At 37.8% G+C, this 17,465-nt stretch overlaps 10 protein-coding genes across 10 annotated transcripts; 5 read left to right on the top strand and 5 right to left on the bottom strand.

The window, feature by feature from the left end:
- Positions 1–144: 144 nt before the first annotated feature.
- Positions 145–621, top strand: INA17 (Ina17p; the record flags this gene model as incomplete). The annotated part of the gene is made up of 1 exon (XM_071054380.1): positions 145–621. One exon carries the CDS (start codon positions 145–147, stop codon positions 619–621), a length of 477 nt encoding a protein of 158 aa, XP_070909073.1.
- A 155-nt stretch (positions 622–776) lies between these two features.
- Positions 777–2,132, bottom strand: ATG21 (Atg21p; the record flags this gene model as incomplete). The annotated part of the gene is made up of 1 exon (XM_071054379.1): positions 777–2,132. The coding sequence occupies one exon, from the start codon at positions 2,130–2,132 to the stop codon at positions 777–779; it is 1,356 nt and encodes a 451-aa protein (XP_070909072.1).
- Positions 2,133–2,564: 432 nt separating this feature from the next.
- ELP4 (Elongator subunit ELP4) lies at positions 2,565–4,019 on the bottom strand (the record flags this gene model as incomplete). Its single annotated transcript, XM_071054378.1, has 1 exon — positions 2,565–4,019. One exon carries the CDS (start codon positions 4,017–4,019, stop codon positions 2,565–2,567), a length of 1,455 nt encoding a protein of 484 aa, XP_070909071.1.
- Positions 4,020–4,393: 374 nt separating this feature from the next.
- FMP30 (N-acetylphosphatidylethanolamine-hydrolyzing phospholipase D) lies at positions 4,394–5,743 on the top strand (the record flags this gene model as incomplete). Its single annotated transcript, XM_071054377.1, has 1 exon — positions 4,394–5,743. The coding sequence occupies one exon, from the start codon at positions 4,394–4,396 to the stop codon at positions 5,741–5,743; it is 1,350 nt and encodes a 449-aa protein (XP_070909070.1).
- A 214-nt stretch (positions 5,744–5,957) lies between these two features.
- MSD1 (aspartate--tRNA ligase MSD1) lies at positions 5,958–7,973 on the bottom strand (the record flags this gene model as incomplete). The annotated part of the gene is made up of 1 exon (XM_071054376.1): positions 5,958–7,973. The coding sequence occupies one exon, from the start codon at positions 7,971–7,973 to the stop codon at positions 5,958–5,960; it is 2,016 nt and encodes a 671-aa protein (XP_070909069.1).
- Positions 7,974–8,897: 924 nt separating this feature from the next.
- SYH1 (Syh1p) lies at positions 8,898–11,684 on the top strand (the record flags this gene model as incomplete). The annotated part of the gene is made up of 1 exon (XM_071054375.1): positions 8,898–11,684. One exon carries the CDS (start codon positions 8,898–8,900, stop codon positions 11,682–11,684), a length of 2,787 nt encoding a protein of 928 aa, XP_070909068.1.
- A 466-nt stretch (positions 11,685–12,150) lies between these two features.
- On the top strand, positions 12,151–14,079 carry SSE1 (adenyl-nucleotide exchange factor SSE1; the record flags this gene model as incomplete). The annotated part of the gene is made up of 1 exon (XM_071054374.1): positions 12,151–14,079. One exon carries the CDS (start codon positions 12,151–12,153, stop codon positions 14,077–14,079), a length of 1,929 nt encoding a protein of 642 aa, XP_070909067.1.
- Positions 14,080–14,382: 303 nt separating this feature from the next.
- On the bottom strand, positions 14,383–15,069 carry DPC25 (Dpc25p; the record flags this gene model as incomplete). Its single annotated transcript, XM_071054373.1, has 1 exon — positions 14,383–15,069. The coding sequence occupies one exon, from the start codon at positions 15,067–15,069 to the stop codon at positions 14,383–14,385; it is 687 nt and encodes a 228-aa protein (XP_070909066.1).
- A 478-nt stretch (positions 15,070–15,547) lies between these two features.
- Positions 15,548–16,033, bottom strand: RNJ42_04208 (uncharacterized protein; the record flags this gene model as incomplete). Its single annotated transcript, XM_071054372.1, has 1 exon — positions 15,548–16,033. One exon carries the CDS (start codon positions 16,031–16,033, stop codon positions 15,548–15,550), a length of 486 nt encoding a protein of 161 aa, XP_070909065.1.
- Positions 16,034–16,411: 378 nt separating this feature from the next.
- Positions 16,412–17,212, top strand: TOA1 (transcription initiation factor IIA large subunit; the record flags this gene model as incomplete). The annotated part of the gene is made up of 1 exon (XM_071054371.1): positions 16,412–17,212. The coding sequence occupies one exon, from the start codon at positions 16,412–16,414 to the stop codon at positions 17,210–17,212; it is 801 nt and encodes a 266-aa protein (XP_070909064.1).
- Positions 17,213–17,465: the final 253 nt, after the last annotated feature.

Genomic DNA, 17,465 nt, shown 5'->3' with positions numbered 1-17,465 from the left:
TTTCACCTATAATGCACTGCTGTGATTTTTTCTTGTTGATGAACCAATATAAAAGAGAACACTCCAATACAGTTTGTACAGCACACTGCTTCTTTAGTCTACACTAATCAATCAAAATCAAAACTCATAGAGAATTACTTTAATATGTTGGCAAGTAGGGTATATCGTAGTGGTGCTGTTTTAAGACTTGGGTGCTCCTTGAGAACTCTTGCTACAGTACCACAGGGGAAGCAGATTAAGAGTCTAGAGGACCTTGCAAGCTTGGACACACTGGAAGGTGTTGATCCTGAGCTTATTAAGAGGCTAATCAATGAGAAGACACAGGAATATAATACTCAGGATGAGTTGAAGCTGTTGAAGGACATGCAAAGAGAACAAGAAAGACTCAATGAGGTGCCACTTAAACGATTCACTAGACCGTTGTGGATGTTTATACTGATGGCTTCCACGTTTTATCTAGGTGCCCACCTTGTTTGGTGGAAACTGGAGTATGAGGAAAGGGAAGCTGAGTACAAGAAGAAAGTAGAGTCCTTAGAAAATACTTTAGATGACGTTCTATCTAACCAAGCCCCTAAGAACAGCAATTCAAACACTAACTCACCATGGTATAAGTTCTGGTAACTACACCTCATTATATGTACAAAAATATATGTATAAACCTGTGAATAATATATTGGATTTTTAAAATATAAAAAAGACATATTAGGAATCAAATTCGATATCACTACTTAATTGTTATGACTACACCTCCCTGAAAATATCTATTCTTAGCAGTACTATTTAAATTGACTGGTTTTATTCAGGACACATACACCACGCCTAGATGGTAATGTATATGTCTTGAATAGCCCGTCATCGTTCGCTATATATATCTTGTTGCCGAACTCTTCAGGGAAGCCGGCTATGCAATGGACTACTTTTTCCATGTTGATGTGTGCGTAGTCCCTATGCAGATTTTGGTTCGGTATGCGAGACTTAATATTCTTGGATAGGAAATTTTTCAGCTGCCCATGAGGTACTTTCCCCTTGAAGACATCTAAGCTGCTGCCGCTGTCACTTCCTGCATCCAACTCTATGCTTTCTAAAAGAGCACTATCGTCATCCAATTTAAAAATATGAATTGTATCACTACTACCTACACACGCAAGGTAGGAATTGTCTTTTTTAAATATTAATTGATGAAGATGACTAGCCCTGGTACCCCTTCTGAATTCTTTATAAAGCGAAGGACCTGCTGCGAAGTCATTCTCGACTCCTGTTTTACTGATCCTAACAATAGTGCCTTTTTCAGATGCAGTAGCCAACAGCTTACCGTCGAAACTAATGTGCATACAAATGATGTTTCCTCTATGAACTGCATTAAGATAATTCAATGGTTTCAAGTTCAATGCATCATAAACAACAACGTCATTTAACATATAGTTATTCCCTTTATGATTATTAACTGAATAAGTAGTATAGCATAAAATACTTTTATCATCCCCGGATAATGTTATCTGAGATCTAACTTTATGTAACCCTCCCAAAGAATAGCTCCTTTGTCTCTCATTAGATGTAGTTTTGTTAGTCATATTGCCGTTAATGGCACCATTACTAGTGCTATTAGAACTAGGTCCACTATTCGTAGGTTGCAAGTTCTCATTTATCATTGTAGAAGCCCTTTCACCGACCTTGATATTACTCTGACTCCTTCCACTTGTGAACTCCTCCCACAAATCCAGAGTCTCTATAAGTTTCATACATGAAATATCGTAAATAAAAATTTGATCATTATCCAGAAGCACACATATCCTTTTCCTATTCATAACAACATCTACTATATCAGCAGGGTGAGTCAGCTCGCATATGATTGATTTCTTCTTCGTATTGACTATCTTTAGTTTCTTCCTGTCATTCAAATTCTGACTGCTCACCACGGCCAATAAACTGGTGGAAAACAACATCTCTACAATGAAGTCCGATGTATCAGCAGGAGTTCCAGCCCCCATATCATATTGTACATCACTACTGTCTTCTCGCAGATTGAACTCTAATACTTTCCCAAATGGATCACAATTGTATACTGCTAGTTCATTAACTCCTGTGCTCACAACACAGCTGCTCGCATCCTGGTTAAACCTAAGTACCTTCATTATGAGTGCATGGAATTAGTACTTTACACTATATATACCACTAGTTAACCAGCTAACACTTTATTATATATCTAATTTAAATTAAATATGTCCATACATAGACCTTATACGCAGTAAAATAGGAAAAAAAGGGTTCTTCTTTGGTTAACAAAAAAAAAATATCGCTTATGGCGACAATACATATGACCGCAAGTGATAAAACACAATTTCCAACTAGAACTCAACTACTAGCTTCTCCAATTCATTTAATTCGGTTCTCTGTTTATTATTTATATTATCATTACTATATATAACTCCCCCCGCCTTGGACACTGGAGTAGAACCTTAGTACCTTACTGTAAGCAACACAAAAAAAAAAATTGAAAAAAGTATCTAATATGCCTTGATATATTAAATGCACAAATCATATACAGCCACTAATGCTAAATCAAATCAATAGTCTAGCTCGACTTTGGTTTGTTTCTTTGGTGCTGTAACTTGGGAATTTTCCATCCCATGGGCATTACCTAAATCTTTACTCTTGTTCTTGTCGTCGGCATCATCTACGTCATCTACTGGAATACCCCATTCTTCAATTTCAAACTTTTTCCTTCCATTCTTAAAGGCCAGTTCTGATCTCATCACATGCATTTCACCACGTTCACTGAATACAGGTAATTTCATAACATGGAGCAGACCATGTTGGATTTTCCCTGGTTGTGTCTTGTATACTCTCTCTAGGAACTGCATCATCTCTTGTCCGAATGGTTCCAAGGTCAGTGCCGAGTCAAACAAGTTCTCAATATTACTCAATAGGAAAGGATCAATAATATCACTAGATAATGTACCCATTAAAACACAGCGATCACCATACTTCTTTACTAGAGCATAGAGACCGTGCAACAAGAGCAAAATCTCTGAAAGTTGAAACATACGTGGTGGATACATGGCTGGATGTAGAATAGAGGGGACCACGATTCTTATAAGCTTGTGATCATGCAGTTCAATAACTTTCTCTATTTGATTAATAACTGAGTGAACGGGTTGTGTCGGGTTTACAAAGGTCAACTCGCTGCTAGTAGGAGCAGGCAGAAGTCTGGATGTGATATCAAATTGGTGATTGTAGTCCTTATATTCAGAGGAGGTGATCTCACTCTTCTCATTACCAACACCTCTCTGTTCATCTACATATTTATATTTCCAAGCAATCTTCAAGTCTTTATAACGGTGTGGCCTCTCCTTCTGCGGTTGTTCACTTAAATTTTGCACGGATATCTTACTCTGTTCCTCAGATATCTTGGTTTTCTTAACCTCCCTCTTAGATCCCTTGTAAATACCAGGAAGTTCTTTCCCTAGTGATTGGTTTAGACTTAATACAATTAAATGCGTGTTCCCACGACGTGTCTTATCATCCTCCAGTCTGTTGTGTACTATACCCTGAGCACACATTAATTTAACCAGAATACTATTGAATTCAGTTGAACCTTGCTCCTTTATTAATAGAGTGCAACCCAGAGGTAAACCCATATGACCAAGCACTTTATCCAAATCTGAGCAGCCAGTGGAGGTAGTGGGCTGGGAGCTAGCTGGTGAGGGCCTAACACCTGGATGACTAGAGCCCAGTCCAGATGAAGCTTCTGTTGCATCTGTGACATCCATACTGGCCAACTTATCTGCCACACCGCTAACACCAGGAGATGCTCCTCTTACCACAGGTACTGCCCCTCTCCCTATCGCTGTAGTTCTACCAGCACCAACCACAGGTGTTCTACCAGTACCAACAGGTGCTCTACCAAGTGTGACAGGAGTCCTACCAGGAGTAGCTCCATTGGGAGCCCTGCCTAAAGTATTAGTCAGCGTACCGCTCCTTCCACCATTCAATACCTCACCTCTCTTCCTAAATGACATCTCTCTTTCTAATCAAAAATCACAGTGATATATATTATACAGCTTGAGTAAACAGGTTTTACTGAAAACTTAACAAAGTTATTGAAAGTTCATTTAACATTGAATTTTTAATCTAATCTAATTTGGGCATCGCACCAAGGGCATCGCTTTTTATTTTTTTCACTTTTTCTAAATTTCTTAAAAAATTAAAGTTTGACATCATTATAGGCAATTAATACATATTGATTTCTTGAAAGACCATGGAATAAGGGCTTTTTATACCTGTGTATAGGTGCTGATAAGGATCAATTAGGATAGTTGGTGCAAGGTGGAGTTTCAAGTTCTTTTAGGTAGGTAGATACATACAAAGGAGGTCTAAAACAACAAACAAAACGATGTTTAAGTTTCCGGTACGATGGATTCGTGTACAAGGCATGAAGCACTTGTCTTCCATCGATCCTAAGAGACGTAGAAGGCTAGGGTACGGTTCTATTGCTGCGCTTTCCATCTTGATTCCTTATACAGGATATGCGTTATTTGTAACAGTGTCTTCTTATTCAGAAATAGACTCTAGAAATGAGTTGAGTGATGTTGTGGAAAAGGATAAAGGTATCAATTATCAAGGTACTTTGATTAAATACTCCCCTTTACAGGTTCTTGGTAGATATGAAAATCCATTCACAGAGTACAGGATCCAGACAATATATGAATTTTTTATAAATAGGGTAGTTGAATTATTTCAAAGGAACAGAGGTGGTATACCTGCCCAGAGAGAACATATGAGAGTGCTAATGCCGATACATAAACCCACCTGGTCCGGGGAAGAGTCTGAAGCTCAGAGCGACTTAAAAGACAAAGAAAAAACCTCAGACGCTGAGGACCATGCTCTGAAATATAACTTACTGGAGGAACATGCTGATCTTCATATCACGCCTACTAACGAAAAAGAAATACCTGTCTATAATACCTGGCTCGGTCAATCTTGCAATTTCGTGTATTATAATGGTTTGAAGATACTAACAGACCCATTATTCTCCGATTATTTGATCCACAAGGAATATGGTCCGAAGAGGATAACAGACATGCCTGCCCAGATCGAGCAAATCCCGCAACCGGATATCATTATGGTCTCCCATAATCACCCAGATCATTTAGATTATGAAAGTCTACAACATTGGAGAAACAGCGACGTACTATGGATTGTTCCAAAAGGTATGAAGTCATTCATGGAGAAAAACCTAATTAAGAACTTCATCGAGCTCTCCTGGTGGGAGACATGTGAATTACGGAAAGACGGACAGCTTTACGATATTTCATGCACGCCTGCGATGCATTGGTCAGGAAGGTCAGTATTAGACACGAATGAATCATTATGGTGCTCCTTCATACTGCGGCACAATAATAAACCTATTCTTTTCCATGCTGGTGACACTGGTTATGTGAATGATCTATTTATAAGAATCAAGGAGAGATTCGGGGAAGGATGCAAACTAGCTTTACTACCTTGTGGCCAATACTGTCCAGAATGGCATCAAAAATCAAGACATATAAGCCCTAGCGAAGTGATAAAAATTATGAAGGATATGAATGTGAAAAACGTCTTGGGAGTTCATTGGGGTACTTTCGTATTAAGCGGGGAATACTTTCTCGAACCAAAGGAAAAGCTAGAAATGCTAGCCTCATTCGAAGGTATTCGTGATAAATGTTACTGTCCCGAACTAGGTAAAACTATTAAATTTGACTGAAAAATAACAACTCAATATTCTTGTAGTAAAAGTACAAATTAGAAGAATACACCGATACATATTCATTATAAATAATTTTGTAAATAATAACAAATAAATGTATCAATAAGTGTTTTCTAGGAAACAACATCGCTCAGTTCATAACGTCATGAATTTATTTACATAATTTATTTTTTAAGAATATTTACGAGAAGTGTCTGCTTATATTTACAAGTTATTTCTCTTTGTTAAGATATTCGATATTATAATTGCACAACACATCTTCAGTAATTGTGCTTGGACTCTGGACAACAAGATCAGAACCAGTAATACTCTTTGGAAAAGATATCACATCCCTAATACTCTCTGTACCGCATAACATAGCACACATCCTATCAAAACCTATAGCAAAACCGGCATGAGGAGGTGTACCCATTTCAAATGCAGCCAATAAATGCCCAAATAGCTTCTCATAATTTGATATTTTTAGTACTTTTTCGAATATATACCTTTGTAATTCAGGATCATGAACTCTCTGCGACCCCCCTCCCAATTCGACACCATTCATAACGAGATCATAATGCTGACCTAGACATCTTGATGGATCTTTAGATAACAATTCATAATCTTTGAGGCGAACCATTGTGAAAGGATGGTGAGTTGAAACAAGAGAATCATTAGCATATACTGGGTATAATAGTTTATTTTTCCCAATCGGTGGATCTAATTCTTGAGGAGAAAATAGTGGGAAATTTGTCACCCAAACTGAAACGTCATCAGCTGTTTCACGGTAAAGTTTTTTACCAATATTACTTTGCAATACCAACTGACGCAATCTTCCCATAGGTGTTGGATTTTCAAAAAGTTTGGTGTCAACTTCTCTTGTGCTTCCGCAAATAATATCACCAACTTCAAGTCGTAGGGTTTTATTCAGCATATGAGGATTTTCGAAGTTACTTATGGGCATAAATTTTTCAAACCAATTTGTTTTGTCCTCATCTTTTGTAACTGGTACCACAATCGGTACACGATAGTTATAATTATCGGGATTAGATAAGAATTTCCAGTTTTCCTGCAGGTCTTTTTGATCTTTAAATGCCTGTCTCAAAACAATAACTTCAAATACAGGGAATTGGGGATTTAAGTTACTATGGGCTCCCAGTTCAGTCATATTGATTATTTTTAAATTAGGTGCGCGCAAATCCGGTTTATCAATACCATATTGCGTCATGGCTTGTTTATAGCTCATTCTGTATAACGGGCTAGAATCTGTATTTACTAGTTCTCCATGGTGATCTAGAGTTAGAAGGCCTCGTTTAGCATTGGAAGAGAATTTCGGCCATACATTTACTATACAGTTTTCTATCACAGCCATGACTTCTTTATCAGTCGCGAAGGACATCTCCATATCCAGTTGAGTAAATTCTGGTTGTCTATCAGCCCTCAGGTCTTCATCACGATAGCACCTAGCAAACTGGAAATATTTTGGGACTCCGCTTGCCATCAAAAGTTGTTTATATTGTTGAGGGCTCTGGGTTAATGCGTAAAAAGTTGGTAAAGACTTCGAACTATGCTCTGATTTCGATTTAATCCTTGTTGGTACTAAGAACTCTCTTGCACCCTCTGGTGTAGCTTTGAACAGGGTGGGAGTCTCTATCTCTTTAAACCCTTCTTTATCCAGTATATGACGAAGGGATTTTGAAACCTGGTAACGAGTATCAAGGTATCTTTGGTAGAGAGCCGATCTCAACTGCAAGTAACGGTACTTTGGAGGGAAAAACTCAGGTCCTTTATCCCTCAGTTCCTTAAGTTGTGATGGTTTCTTGTTGGCCCGGTTAAGCACCTTAATTTCAGACACGACCATCTCAATTGGGCGTCCATGTTCTGCAGAATTCTCACCAGCTTTCTCCCTTTTCCATTGTAGCTTTCCAATCACTTGAACAACATCTTCTACATTACAGTCTTTCAGTCTGTTCGAGGTCAAGTTATTGCCATTAAATTGAGCAATTGCATTTGAAGAGTCAACAAGTTGGACTAAATCTCCGTTAGAGTCTCGCAATTGTCCAAACACTAGACCCTTGCCTATTCTCTTGGGTTTAGAATCCATCCAACCATTAACCACCACACTGCTCTCACCTATACATTCTCGCAACTTTGACACCGGTAGAACTTTCGATCCAGTCTCAAAGACAAATTTTTCACCTATAGTCCCAACACTAGGGAGCACACTATAGAACCTCCGAAACGACATCTTATTAATTACCCTTAACCTATACCAAAATGCAAAAAAAGCTCCAGTAATGAACTACCGTTTTAAACATTATGTTGGTATAATGTATTAACCCTTATAAACTATATTTGTCCTCATTTTGAACAGAGTTGAAGAGAGATTACCCTAATGCACCAAACCCTAAAATCAAAGATCACATAATCAAAAATGTCCCAAAAAAAAAAAAAATTCAAGACAAAAATTAAATGTTCCGGGTAATATTCAAAACTGTAAATCACTTTAATAAATCTCAGGCAAACCGAAAGTATAGAAGGCGATCAAAAGTAGAGAACATCGGATAAGTCAGTTTACAGAAACGTCGTAGGGGAGAGGGTTATATAAAGAAGAAAGAAGGAAACAAAAAAAAAAATAATTTTTCCGTGCGCAATTTGTGTTACTCTCATTAAATAACAGTAGAGAGAATCAAGCTAGTGAATTATATTTGCTAAGATGTAACAGAAAGGTTCACAGTGCTAAGAGAGAAGAAGTCGACCTGATCTTTATATACTACACAAATTATAAAGTGGGAATGAAAAACTTTCAGTGCACGGGAAAAGACTAGGCACTTTTACCGTCAAAGCAGAAGAAAAAATTTTTTTTCTTTGTGAAGTCAAAGAAATTTGATTGAAGAAATTGCAATTTGTCCTAAGGTGAACTGTATAATTTTATAGAGAAAATAAAAGTCTTGCTAGATCACTACCGACATCGTGAGAATTACAAAGTCTTGAAGGAAAAAAAAAAAATAATATTGAAAATAATATTGAAAATAATATTGAAAATAAAATAAAGATCAATAATAATTAATTTTTTTTTTAAGGTTAAAATAAAAACAGTGAAAACAACCCTTACACAAAAACTACGCATAATTAACAAAATCACCGCAGCCGGTTTAGAAACACACACACAATGTCTTACAATAATTTGGAATTTTTATCGTCTAATTTGCGTTCTATGGAGTTAAATCGTGAATTGCCACATCCTCTGAATAGAACTTCATCGCTGATGGATAATATGGGTATTCAAAGATCGGGTTCTCCATTTCTCGCCAGGTCTCAATCCAATGTTACTGTTTTCCAGGATTTATCTACTCCCAATGCACCCGCACACGCACCCGCACCTGCAGCCGGAGCTGGAATAGTACCAGGATCAGTACCGGGGGCTCTACCAAGTGGTCCTAGTGGAATTACTGGGATTAACTCTACTGGGGCTATGGATCAGACTATGTTGATGAGTACGACGGCAAGTGCCGGAACCAGTGTTGCCAGTGGTGTCCAGTTGGATATTGATAACAGATCTGTGGATGGAGATTGGTTTAGCCAGTTACCAAAACAGTCAGTGTTACACCAATCGACATCTCAATTGCCAAATCAACAGCAACAGCAAACACAAATGGGTGCTAGTATTTTCAACCCACAAGTAATGTCTCAGCAGACCTCCCCAGGATTTCCACAAGTTTCAGTGGGTTCTGGTATGCCTATGATGCCACCAGGTGTCCACCCACAAGGAGGTGGAACTGGGATGGTACCACCGCAATTTATTATCATCGAGTCACAATGGAAGTATATTGACACTTTGGGCCAGGTCCAAGGTCCTTTCTCCTCAAAAGATATGTCCCAATGGTACCATATGGGATTCTTCAGTCCATCATTAGATATCTCAAGAGTTGGAAACTCTCCAGAGCCATTTGGGATAAACGACAAATTCATGAAGCTCTCTGAGTTGATCGATAAAGTTCGTAATGTCCAGGAACCGTTCCGCACCTTTGATTTTATTGTGGCACAGGCCAATAATGGTCCTAAACCCCCGGGATTGAACTCTGCACCTGGCTTTAACCAATTATCCGATACTGGTAATCATTTAATGAACAGCAATCCATCACAGCAATCTCAACAGCAACCTGGTGCTGTTAATGCATCTATGGCTACTCTTCCTACATCGATTCCCAATGCAGTAACCGTTGAGGACCGTCCATACGAACCTAATGCATTAAAAAGAATTGAAAGTCCTGATTACACTTATGATCAAGTCATCAACCTAAAGTCATACAAAAAGGGTAACGAGTATTACTACCGTGAGACAACAATCAGAGTTCCCGTCAACAGGCCATTAGTTAAGAAATTAGATCGTAATGAAAATATTATAGTTTCCAATACACCAGCTATTTCGCCCATATCATACGACATGGCTGAGATTGCAGAATTAGAACGAATTGCTAAGATTGACCAACAGAGGAAAGAGGAAGCTGAAAAGATCAAACTGACGGAAATAGAAATCAATGCTAAACAAGAATTGGAGTCCAGAAGTAAAGAAGAAGCTCAGGCTGATGCTGAAAGAGAACAGAAAAAAGCTGTAGATGAGCTAAAGAAGAAGAAACAAGAAGAAAAGAATTTACAACTACAAAAACAAAAAGAGGAAGAGCAAAAACGTATTGAGAAGGCCAATAAAATGGCACTGAAACTATTACAAGAACAAGAAAAGGAAAAGGAAGTTAAGAAAATGAAAGACTCTAAACCAGCTAAGAAGTCTAAAAAACAAGTTAGTGAGAGTAAAACGTCTAGTGCAGATCATGGTTCTCAAATTAAAGAAGAAAGCCCACAAGTTGGACAAAAATCAGATGCTGAAAACCAGAACAATCAAGCAGGAACTCCTATCATAAGTCAACCAGCTCCATGGGCTAACAAATCAGCCACTCCTGTTGTTGAAGATTTACCTTCTATAAGTGAGTTGCAAAAGTTAAAGACTTCTAAGAAAAAGAAGAGTATTAATGATCCTGAAACACGTAATAACCTTCTAAAATTACACCAAGAAATTGTACAAGAGGAAAAATCCAAGGAACAGTTGAGTTCCATGTTGAAATGGGCAAACAAGTCTTCATCCACAAGCGAAGCATCCTCCATCATTGACTTGAAGGAACAAGTTAAAGGAAGTAAGAAGTCAAAGAAGGCTAGTCCAACAGCTTCCAACCAACTACCTTCTTTAAACAGTGAATCTAACATTTTAAATGATCCAAAAATTGTTGAAGAGCAAAAGAAAATTTGGGAACAGATACAGAAAACATCATCAGTTAAGGGGAAAAAAACTGATATCACCTCTAGTCTGTTAGCAAGCACTGGAAATAGTCTTCCATTGTCGAACAGTGGCTCTTCAAATGCCAATCCATGGAAGTCAGTTCCAACGTCTGTACCTGCTCCTGTTACCAAGACACTTTCAACTACGGCTCCTCAAAAGTCATCCTTGAACCCAGACAAATTACGTGCTAACAGCACCAATACTACCTCTAAGACATCAGCAAAACAAATCGGTAGCTCTACTGTAAACCCACTACTAAAATCTAAACAACCAGTCAACTTGTATCCTGGTAACTCTTCAATCTCAATCAGACAAGATTTTATCAAATGGTGTAAGAGTCAAATGAAACTTAAAGATGGTGTCAACTCCAGAGATGTCCTTGAAGTACTGTTAAGTCTTCCACCAGGAATGGACTCTAAAGAGATCATCGCCGATACTATATATTCCTACAGTGCAACTATGGATGGTCGCCGTTTCGCAACGGACTTCATCAAGAGAAGAATCGATTGCGAAAAGAAAGTGAACGACCCATTGAATTGGAGCGAAGTGCTCTCTTTACCCGAAGGTAATAATGATGACTGGGAGTTCCAAGTGGTTAGCAAAAAGAAAACTAGAAAATATTGAAACTGGTTAGCAAAAAGAAAACTAGAAAATATTGAAACTATTGCCAAATAAAACTACAACATTTAAATAAAATTCATTCTTGATGCTTCGAGAAGGTCCCTGCATATTCTAATTTTTCCCCTGTTCTTCTACGGGTTTTTCTATAGACCCCTCAAGGGCGAATCACATGGCTGCACAGAAACACTCGCAGAGATCGTTAATTATTTGTAGAAATCTTCCTCGAAGGGCGAAGTGGGCATATTAGGGACCCGAGGTATTTCAATTTTAGTATGATTCCCCTAATTATAGGCCGCATTGGTTTTAGGGAGCGATGTGATATTGTAATAGGAGCAAAACATATATATTGTAGAACATATCTGTGCTTGACAAGGAATATATCAGTGCTGCCTTAATGAGGCATAGTAGATTTCTGATCAATTACATAATAATAATAATATAGCATACTGTACTGAAAAGAAACAATAAAATGAGTATACCATTTGGTCTTGATTTGGGTAATAACAATACTGTTTTAGCAGTAGCTCAGAATAAAGGCATCGACATTGTGGTCAATGAAGTATCGAATCGTTCGACTCCCTCTGTTGTTGGGTTTGGACCGAAGAATAGGTTCGTTGGAGAGGCCGGTAAAAGCAAACAGATATCAAATGTGAAAAATACCGTTGACAATTTTAAAAGAATTATTGGACTTAACTATAACGATCCTGAGTTCAAAGAAGAGTCGAAATTCTTCAGTTCAAAGTTAGTTCCCTTGGCTGATAATAAGGTAGGAGCAGAGGTAGACTTCGGTGGTGAAAAACATGTTTTTACTGCCACTCAATTGGCTGCGATGTTCATTGATAAAGTGAAGCACACAGTGGAAGATGAGACAAAGACAAAACTCACTGATGTATGCATAGCCGTTCCTGCTTGGTTCACTGAAGAGCAGCGTTATAACGTCGCTGATGCTGCGCGGATTGCTGGTCTAAATCCTGTTAATATTGTAAATGATATTACAGCTGCTGGTGTCGCCTATGGTGTCTTCAAGCCTGATTTACCAGAGCCCAACGAAAAACCGCGTATAGTTGCATTTGTGGATATCGGCCATTCTACTTATACTACTTCTATCGCAGCCATCCAAAATGGTCAATTGAAAGTGCTCGGGATTGCCTACGATAAGCATTTTGGTGGCAGAGACATAGATAGAGCCCTTGCTGAGCACTTCGCAGAGGAGTTCAAAACCAAATATAGCATCGATGTAAGATCGAACGCAAAGGCATACAACCGTGTATTAACTGCTTGTGAAAAATTAAAGAAAGTACTGTCTGTCAATTCAGTAGCTCCTTTGAACATTGAGTCGTTAATGGATGATATTGATGTATCATCACAATTGAAAAGAGAGGAACTTGAGAAGCTAATTGAACCCATACTTAATAGGGCTCCTCTCCCTATAATTAAAGTTTTGAAACAATCTGGGTTAAGTACCTCAGATATTGATTATGTTGAAATAATCGGGGGCTGCACTCGTGTACCGGCTCTTAAAGAAACCATAAGCAATACCTTTGGAAAACCACTGTCTTCAACAATCAATCAAGATGAGGCTGTAGCCAAAGGGGCCGCTTTTATATGTGCAGCATACTCTCCAACTGTTCGTGTAAAATCGTTCATGTTGGAAGGAATGGAACCATATTCAGTATCATTTAGCTGGGATAAACAATTTGACGATGAAAATACTGAAATGAAAATATTTGAGAAAGGGTCTCCATTCCCTGCCGCAAAATCCTTAAAATTGCATAGAAATAAAGATTTCTGCGTGGAAGCAAAGTATTCTGATAAGAAAGAATTACCTGGTAATGCTAACGCACATATTGCTCGCTGGGATATAATAGGGATAAAAGTACCCGACGAAGAGGAAAGTGTTGAAGTTAAATTAAAGCTTAGATGCAATACTTCTGGTCTTCACGTCATTGAAAAGGCATATGTTTATGGAACGAAAGTAGTTAAGGAAGAGAAAGGAAAGGATAAGCACGGCAATCATTTATACCGCGAATTTAAAAAACCCTTCAAACTCTATAACTTACAAGTTGTGCCACATACATATGCTTTATCTGAAGCAGAATTGAACAAATACATGGAAGTTGAAAATCAACTTGTGGCTCAGGATAAACTCATAGAAGCTACAGAGCATAGCAAGAATGCATTAGAAGAGTTTATTTACACTTTGAGATCAAGAATGGAAAGTCGTTACGCAGACGTTATGTCGACCGATGAAAAGAGTAGCCTGAATGACATTCTAGATCAGACTGAAAACTGGCTGTATGAAGATGGAGAGGATGCCGAAAAAGTTCTATATGATGAACGATACCAAAAGCTCCTTGAATATAACAGTGACCTTGAAAATAGACTACAGGAAAACTAATATATGCAATATAGATAGGTTTTAGTCATGCAGGCATAAATATTATTCGCAATCAGAAAAAATAAAAAATGATCTCATATAATAAATTAACATCATGAGTACTATCAAATAAAAATAATCCCAAATTTATTGAGATAAATAATAAATAATAAATAAATAAATAAAGTGTTCAGTATGGGACATGTATTCTGTATAGGTTTCAGATCGAATATGCATTTTTTTTCTATTAGAGGAATATTATTAACAGAGGAGTAATTTTCTTAAAAACGAATAAGAAGAGATAGAACATCATCCTTTAGAATTTTACAAGTGTTTCTTCTTCAGTTTTCTCTTCCTTTCAAATTCTGCAAAAACCTTGATATATACGGGTATGTCATCCCATCCATCGGCCTCAAAGCCTGAGGATTTAACTGAAGATGATTTATCGTGTTGTTTCTTTGCCAAATTTCTATTCTTAGCTTCTTGAACAGCCTTGGGCAGAGGAGTGGTTCTCTTTGGGAATAGACTAGCCACAGATTTTTGTTTATTCAGAGCTTCATCAATTTCCATCTTCCTGGTTCTTAAGTTGTGAGGCACATTCTTAAGCTCGAGTTTATCCAAGGGAGGGTTCCAGTCCTTCGGCCAGATCTCATCAGTTTCATTAATTTTCTTTGCAGCTTCATTCCTCTTTGTATTCCAATATCTGACGTCGTCATTATAAAGTTCCCAAACACAGTTCACGCAGCCCGACATACAACAGTTGTCAGGTTGACCAGGCTTCTCTGGCACTGCAACTCCAGCAATCTCCTTTGTGCCACCTGTCAATATCCTACTTGTCGATTTAGGTGGTTCACCTTTTAAGCGTCCTCCAAATATTCTATGCATTCTTTCTTCAGGAGTAGCTGCAATGCCTTCAGTATTTCCTTCAAAAGTCATCCTCTTAGGTTTACTCTCAGAGAGGTACCTAACCCCATTTCTCATATAAGGATTCACCCTTACTAGTCGTATCATTATTTTTTTAGTATTTTATTGTTTTTTTACTATCTTATGTCTGGTATTATTCTATGATGGTTATTACTTTATGATGCTATTCTTCTTGTTATCAAAACCTTTTCAACCTTTTTTTTAACCTTCTTGATATTGCTTTCTTCCTTCTTAAGATCAAATTCGACTAACTAATGTCCAGTATCTGTGATTCATAATACTTTCCTAAGTTAATAATTTAACAAATAATATAAAAAGAAGTGTCTCGCAAGCTTTCAAAAAAAGTAACCTATCCCACATCAGTATAACTCTGCAGTTGTTCTCACTACCATAGCATGAGTAAGGGAAGAAGGGTGGGAAACGTATCTAAGCCTGTTAGACGAAAATCACAGGATATACCGTACAATATAACATCAATGTGAGCAACTAGATAACAAACAAACGCAGAGTTCCATAGTTCTAACCCCATTTCCTTTATGCCGACGTGTTTTAACTGCACTACTTTTCACTTCAACTTGTGTTCAGCACACTTCTCTATCATGTAATCCAGTTCTTCCAGTTCTCTGTGGATCTTGTTCTTGGTATTGTATGGTTCGTACAGAACCCGCAGTCTCTGGCACAGGCTTTGACATTCTTGGTATTGACGTTTATAGTACATCCTGTGACAGATACCACTTACAGTTTGCCTGTTGTGTTTTATCGACAGGTCACGAAACAAAGATTCGGCGGCAAAGATTTCTTCTGGATTTTCTGAGTACTTAGCCATCCAGCCAACTTCAGTTACTTGTGGGCCCTTTTCCTCCTCAAAGTACTTTTGAAGCTGTTCCTGATACTCCTCATCCGTCTGCCCTTTCCTCACTTTGTTCTTACCGTTTGAAGTACGAACAACAACTTCACCAGTAGACCCATCCAACGCGATGGGCTTCGTAATCGCCTGGTCCTTCACCCCGTTCAGTTTACTAAACTCCTTAGTCAATTCAACAACTTCCATTTCCCTGGAAGAGCTATTCTATGCTATGAAACAGGTTAAACTAGCCTTTTATTCTGATCTCAGTATTGGTATTGTAAAGCTTTCTTTATTGAAAAGCGTTATTTGAAAGAAAAAAAAAAAATTGTGGAAGAGATAAAAAAAATTTTAAGATGAACTTAAAGCTAACAAGAACTCATAAAAGGTAACTGTAAGGAGAGACAAGGAGGAGACACTTGGCAATAGCATCAGTAAAAGGATAACTATACAAATTTCGCCGCCCCATTTGCTGCTTGAGAGACGTCCTTCGTATTCATTAAATAAAGAGTTTTATCCGTACAAGAGCTGTACTATTCCATAGCCTGTATTTCAGTTATTTCAACAGAAAAAAAAACATATACAATGTCTAATATCGAGGCTAGTAAAGTCTATGAGGTTATAGTAAATAATGTTATTAATGAAGTTAGGGAAGATTTTGAGAGTGCGGGTATCGATGAACAAACGCTGCAGGATTTAAAGAGGGTTTGGCAAGAGAAGTTGACGGAGACTAAAGTTACACAATTCACTTGGGATCCTGTTGCAGATCCCGTAATGAGTATACCAGTAGGAACCAGTGGTGATAATAGTTCTGGGAATACGAATGGGTTACAACTGCCCGGTGGGGCTACTATATCGACTGGGGATAATACAAATAATTCTAATAACAACAATATTAATAGCAATAGCAATACTTCTGGGGATGGGTTAGTGCTCCCTGGTGGAAATACGACGAGTTCGCAGGAACCTAGCGGTCTGGATAATGACAACGACAATGAGACCAACGATGCAATCAAAGAGGCAGAGGCGAGTGTGGATGGCCAAATCAAGGTCAAGGACGAGAATGAAGTAAAATTCGAGATGACTATGGAGAATGCAGATATTTCTGCTATAGAGAATTCTAAAAATAAAGAGATTAAGGAAGCTAAACGAAGTGCACTATTAGATGCAGATGAAGTTGGTTCAGAGCTGGATGATTCTGATGATAACTATCTAATATCTGAGGGAGAAGACGAAGGACCTGATGAAAATATTCTCTTATGTCTATACGACAAAGTTACCAGGACGAAGGCCAGATGGAAGTGTACACTAAAGGATGGTCTTGCCACTGTTAACAGAAAGGACTATTCCTTCCAAAAGGCACAAGTAGAAGCCGAGTGGGTTTAAACAGAAAGAAAAAAAAATACTAAAAATGACATCTAAAACATTAAGAATATTAATTCAAAGCAATAATGTGGTAAAGTATAACTATCCATTACATCTCCCAAATCGCACTTGAAACAAACAAATTCAAACCAATAAAAGATGCTAGTAAAGATGGGAATGACCATATTAATAAATTATACCATATAGTTGAAGAACTTCCTCTAAATGTTATTTAATATTTGTGTTGGATTCTGATATGATGATTCCTCGTAAT

Source organism: Nakaseomyces bracarensis (genome assembly GCF_045282275.1).
Source record: "Nakaseomyces bracarensis strain CBM3 chromosome Unknown Scaff13_0, whole genome shotgun sequence".
Taxonomy (NCBI): domain Eukaryota; kingdom Fungi; phylum Ascomycota; class Saccharomycetes; order Saccharomycetales; family Saccharomycetaceae; genus Nakaseomyces; species Nakaseomyces bracarensis.
The sequence above is the reverse complement of the archived record's forward strand: the minus strand, read 5'-3'. Positions and strand labels throughout refer to the sequence as shown.